We start from the raw sequence: 6,612 nt of genomic DNA, 5'->3' as shown, positions 1-6,612 counted from the left end.
ACCAACGATCGATTCTACAACATTGGGAACAAATTGGAAAATGTGTTCTTTAGATCACAAAACGATTTGAACTAAAATCACGGGAAGAGGGAAGCACATATATTCGATGTGTTTTTAACTCAATTCTATCTCATTTTCCCAACTACATCTTTGTAGCTCCAACTGCGCAATTTGTGGTCATTGAGCATGTGAATAGATACGTTCTCTGGAATATCACAATCAGCAATGAGATGGTCTAGGGTCGAATTTGTATAGGTTCTCTTGGGTGTTTGATCCAAAGTGGATTTGGGCGCCATTGTTTATAGAAAAAAGTTAAGAAACTTCAAAATGAAATCAGGGGCAGATTTTGTGGGAAATCCTTGAAAAGAAAGATGAACAGTATTTGTTATTAAAGCAAGAATGGGATAAAAATGAAAACTAACTCATTTTTTACTTTTCAATTAACAAAGGAAGTTCAAGAGATAATAGTCGTGGATACCGTTTATTGGTATCGGGATTTCACGACGTGGGACGTGACTTGCAAGAGGGAATAGTTCATGATTAAATGCATTTAATCCGCACAGTGTGAAAAGACTGCGAATATTTTCATAAGAGTTATAAAGAATTCGATCCATATCAAAGCTTGCAGAACTACTAAATATGGAATGAGGAGCAATATTAGGCCCAAAATGCTAGGCCCAACTTAGATCATTCAATAAGAGCATCTGATACGGTGCGTTTCGGTGAGATTATTTATTATGACTCAGAAGCTAAGCTTCGGGGCAGAAGAGGGTCGATGATCTATAAAATTAGTAGCTTAGATAAAGTGTTTTGACTAAGTGTTTTTATTCCTTCAATAAGGGAGGAGAAAAGTGAGCGAGAAAGTCGGTTATGTTTTAACCAATCATAAGTTTCCCTCTCTACTTACTTATCTCACATTTCAATCTCAATAAATATTGAATAATGAACACATTATAGCTATTGGATTCTTCTTTTTCTATTACTTTGCTTGACTAAATACACATTTGACTTAAGTATCGGAGAGTTTTCGTGCAGGTAACCCCTAAACGCTTCTGCCTACTTCAAAAATTCAAGAATTCAGTCGGAGAAGAAAGCTAAGCGACTGATATGGAAATAATAAGCTCCAAAAATAGCAAGTCAAATTTTCGACATCAACATACTATTAACACTAAACAATTATGGCCTTATGTTATGTTTTGATCATAATGTTTTCTATTGTTATTATGTGTTATTGACTTGTTATTTATTAGGCTAAATAAACTATTTACTTTGAAAAGTTAAAAAATAAAAACTCAAGTAAAAAATAAAACAATCACTTAAAATAAACTGAAACAATTATAAAGTTCAAACTATAGTTTGGTTTGGTTTGGTATGGTTAAGCATTTTCAAAAGACCTCTCTGCTGGTTTGGTTTCAAAACAATGAAAATTCAGATCAATCAATCCACAAACACCCTTACTAATTGACACACTAAATTGGTGCAAAATGTGACTTTAGTAGTAAAAAAAACTACTAAGTTACTTAAGTACAACATTTCAAATTATCTACTGATTTTTCCCGTCAAAAAAACTAGTTAGTGACTTAATCGCAACCTTTCAAATTGTCATTCATGTTAACATCCTTTGAAGAAAAGAAATAATAAAAAATATTGTGAATTCAATTAGAATTATTGAAAACGACCCTACTATTTTGTTTACTATATATAGAGTATAAATGGGGACCATGGAATTATTTCGTATCGTGAATAGTCGATAATGTTAGGCATCATATCTACAATTCATGTCATCCACTTGCCACGTAATTATTCTTATTTCTAAATAAAAAAAGAAGAATTATATTTCTTATCGATCTTAACGGAATTTAAAAAAAAAATGAAATCTTAACGGCACTCGATATTAGAAGTTTCTCATGAAGAACAGAGAGCATGTATAAAAATTTAAGAAAACAAAATTATATCAAAAAATAGAAAAAAAAAAAAGATAAATACTTAAAACACATTATACATATTTAACGGTTTTTTTGTTTCAACTATTCTTTTATTAACTTTAATATAATATTCTAAATATTTAACAAAATATATCTTTAGAAACTAATTAAAAATATATATTTATTAATTATATTAAAATATTATAAAATATCATAATTATAATAATATTTAATATAAGACTACATATTTAATAATTATATTAGTATAAATTCAAATATTGTAAAATTTTATTATTATAATACTATATAATACAAAACTAGATATTTAATAATTATATTAATATAAATTAAATCTAATAAATTATTATAATTATAATAGTATATAATATATAATCATAATTTTTATAAAATTTTGGTAGAATAAATATTTTTTAATTATATTAATATGAATGCAAATATTATAATAATTTCTAATACAATGCTAAACATTTAAAAATTATATTCATATAAATTTAAATGTTATAAAATATAATTATAATAATATATAATACATAATCTTAATCTTAATTTTTATTAGAAAATTTATCAATTATATTTAAAAGGAATCATGTTTTTTCTAACTTATAAAATTATATATTTATAAAAATTATAAATATATTATATATAAGCGTCGTGTGTATATAAATAATATGATAGTGTAACTACATAAGAAATTATAATAATATTTGTCTTATTTCAATAATAAACAAGTTTCTTCTCCACTCATTAAGGTATAATTTGAATAATATCATGAATATTTTCTACCTTAAATATGGTAGTTTGTGTGAGACACGATATTGGGATTGCACCAATAGCGATATGTCATCTCATTGTGGTGTTGGGCACTAGTGGTGCCCCTTAGCAATTCTCTTATTATATTGTTTAAAATATTATTTTGAATGCTTAATAGACACACTTGAGTACTTGCAAAAATGATCAATAAATTATGTACCATGTGATTTTTAACTTAATTAATCTTTGTTCTTGGAAGATAAATATTCATTAAAAAAACATAGAATTGCTAAGGGGCAGCACTAGTGTCCAACACCACACAAAGGTGGCATATCGCTATTAGTACAATCCAATATTGGGTCCAACTTATTTGAATTTAATAAGTATTATGGGGTATCATTAACTAATCACAGGGTAACACCTCATGTAATGTTGGGTAACTTAAGGTGTCAAATATCAACCGTTAAAAATCAAGGTGCATGTGTGAACTAATAATAATTATGAGTTTTAATAACATTGGCTCTTAATAAATGTAGTAAGAATACTTTCAAAACAAATGAGATATTTTTTGTTTGGTGTGTATTTTGATCAAATGAGACCAATAATGTGTGGAAAATGTCAATGACAAAAATATCACATGTTGATTGCAAAATAACACAAATACCTACTAACGCTCACCCATAAATAGCCATGTAAGTCAAAGTGCTTCTCATCCCACAAACAAAGAAAAATGAAGTGCTTGAGCAACCTTATCATCATATTTTCTTTGGCTATATTATGCCTTGGAATCGTTTATGCAGTCGAAAGAGGTGATCACAAATGTGGTCCTAGTCTGCGCAATCCTCCATGTGGAGAAGGAAGGTGTTGCAGTATCCATAACTTTTGCGGTGGCGGATCTGGTTACTGCAGAGGCGGAAACTGCCGATACCAGTGTTCGTTTGCTGCACCAACTGGTGGTCTCCCTCGTGATAATGCTGTAACCAAAATTATCAGCAAATCACTTTACAGCGAAATGTTTAAGCATAGAATTGATTGCCAAAGCCAGGGATTCTATAGTTACGAGGCTTTTATCACAGCTACTGAATCCTTTCCTGGTTTTGCTACTACTGGAGATGTTTCAACTCGTAAGAGGGAGCTCGCTGCTTTCTTTGGTCAAACATCTCAAGTAACAACTGGTAACTACATATATACGTACAAAACAAGTCTGTATATATACACTATACCAATAATACAAAGCTTATATATACATGTGTTCATATTTGTTGAAAAATTAATACTACGTACCCATTCAAAAAAATATGTATAAATCTGCTTTGTTTGGACAGGCTACGATTCTAGTGATCCACATGCATGGGGATATTGTAATATCAATGCGACTGCTCACACTACGACTGGCAGTGATTATTGCACCTCCTCTCAGTGGCCTTGTGCTGCAGGCAAAAAGTATATTAGCAGAGGACCTATCCAACTAACTCAGTGAGTATCTCACTACTTCGTTTAATTAATTAATCACCATAAATTTATATCTTAATTTGACATTTTTTATAATTATTTATGTCTCAGCAACTACAACTACGGGCTTGCTGGTAAGGCTCTTGGGGTAGATTTGATAAACAATCCTGATTTGGTGGCCACAGACCCAGTAGTTTCATTCAAGACAGCCTTGTGGTTTTGGATGACTAAGCATGACAGTAAGCCTTCCTGCCATGATATTTTGATCAATGCTAATAGTCAAGTCTCAAGCTACCTCGTGATTGACAATATAATCAATGGCAAGTCTCAAGTGGACCAAAGTGGACTCGAAAAAAATAGTAGAGTTTCTACCAGTGTTGGGTACTATAAGAGGTACTGTGACATGTTAAAAGTGAGATATGGAAAGCTAATATAAGGCAAAAGCACCATAACGTACTATAGTAGCTCAAGAAAAATAAATGGTGTAGTTGCCATTTCTAGTTCTCCCTTTCATCTATTATGAGAAGCCCAATATGTAATCATGTATTATGTACCAGTGGTCATCATGTATTTGTGTCAAAGTGGTCATCATATACCAGTGGATCACTGGACCGGCGGCCAACTTTAGACAGTTATTTCTGTGTGTATCCATGTGATGAAATAAATGAGCTACAGAAACTTTTGTGTATTATATATTATGAGAATTGCTAAGGTGTTCCATCACCGCCACTACAAGTAGAAGGCATATCATTATTGGTGTAATCTAAAATTGGATCCTATTTATTTGAATTTAATAAGTATTATGGGGTATTCATGATTGGCAATCTAAACTAATTGTGTAATGTCACTTTTGTGGTGTGGTATTGGACATAGCAACACTCATATAGTATTTTGTTTAGTATGAAATCATTCACGCATAGACATGAGGCGGTTATATTGTTTGAGGAAAAAAAACTCATAGAGGTGTTATATAAATATATATATTTATATTCCGATAAGTTAATTACTTCATGATCAGAGAAAATATTTTATTTATTAAGAAACGTTTAAAAAAATGTATCAAGGGGTTATTATGGAACAATAAACTTTTTTTTTGTGAAAACAAACTGTAGTTAATGAGAAAAATTCAATAGGGATGGTAATATAAACGAATCAATATATATATTTCTATATATCAAGATCTTTCCAACCAAATTAATGAGCATCGAAGGCTAGTTGTCAAAGTAGCAACGAAGAAGCATCAAGGGGTCATTATATACATGAAACAGAAAGATGTTTACGAGAAAGATAAGAATGAAAAAGTTATTCCAATCCAAAAAAATGTCGAAAGCCAATGGCTGTTTCCGGTGCTTGTGCGTGCATTTAGCTTTTTTCTAAATAATATATATGTGACTTGCCTCCAAATCTATTATTGTTATAGGATGTGTGTCCATAAGAATTATGCAGATGGGTTAATGGCTGCTGGCCATAAGATCTGTAGGATATTACTGTATTATTCCTGCACCAACTCAATCAAACAATAGACACATGGGCTCAAACTTGACCTTTCATACAACAAGAATTATGGCTGAAACAATGCCACCAATCATTTTACTGCTTATGCCTTTGATTTGTATCATAAAATTCTGAACACTTCCAAGATCCAGGCACACTTAGAGATTTTCTTTGCTAGTGAAAATCGCTCAAACCTTATATATGTAACATTAAAGACTAAATTAGAGACTATAACAATAAATAAACTTCCAAAAATGCTAAATCTTATAAAACCCATACCTTTGCCCCTAGAACAAAAGAACAATACTTTCAAAATCCCGAGCCTCCACAAAAATGCCTATCTCTAATAACAATACTAATATCTTGATACTTGGGAATTTTCAATTATAACGAGGATTTTAAAGGCTACTAGTGTTTCGGCTATGTACGGTTCATAATGGCTATGGTGTTTGGAGCTTTATAGAGAAAAGAAGAAGAATGAATTTTCGACCACTATAAAGGATATATAGGTTCGGCTATATGGTGTGTTTATGGGGCAAAAAGATGAGAACTTTGGCAGATGTAGATTTCGAAAATTTGAGAGGCTTTGCTTGCTAGCTCTATATATGTAACGACCCAACTATTCTAAAACCTTGGACCATTAGAACTACGTATTAAACATAGCTATTACTTTGAAGAACATATGCATAAAAAATAATAATAACTTTATTAAAACTTTAACATAATATTGTGAAAATTACAAAGTAAAAATAAAATTTTGGTATGGATACCCATTATCTAAAACATAAAACATAATTTTAAACTAAATAAAATTTTGTACAAAACTAAATGCGGAACTTACATAGAAACAAAATTTTAAAAAAAGACTAAAAATAACGTCATCCTCAATCAACACGCAGTCCACTCAGTCCGTTCATCCTCAACACACATGTCAAGCTTCCAAGAATCATTCCGCCTCCGTATCTAGTTT

At 30.8% G+C, this 6,612-nt stretch overlaps 1 protein-coding gene across 1 annotated transcript; it reads left to right on the top strand.

The window, feature by feature from the left end:
• The first annotated feature begins 3,396 nt into the window (after window positions 1-3,396).
• LOC133822527 (mulatexin-like) lies at window positions 3,397-4,839 on the top strand. The gene is made up of 3 exons (XM_062254902.1): window positions 3,397-3,871; window positions 4,022-4,172; window positions 4,260-4,839. The coding sequence occupies exons 1-3, from the start codon at window positions 3,427-3,429 to the stop codon at window positions 4,582-4,584; spliced, it is 921 nt and encodes a 306-aa protein (XP_062110886.1). The 5' UTR covers window positions 3,397-3,426; the 3' UTR covers window positions 4,585-4,839.
• Window positions 4,840-6,612: the final 1,773 nt, after the last annotated feature.

Source organism: Humulus lupulus, chromosome 3, assembly GCF_963169125.1.
Source record: "Humulus lupulus chromosome 3, drHumLupu1.1, whole genome shotgun sequence".
NCBI lineage: Eukaryota > Viridiplantae > Streptophyta > Magnoliopsida > Rosales > Cannabaceae > Humulus > Humulus lupulus.
The sequence above is the reverse complement of the archived record's forward strand: the minus strand, read 5'-3'. Positions and strand labels throughout refer to the sequence as shown.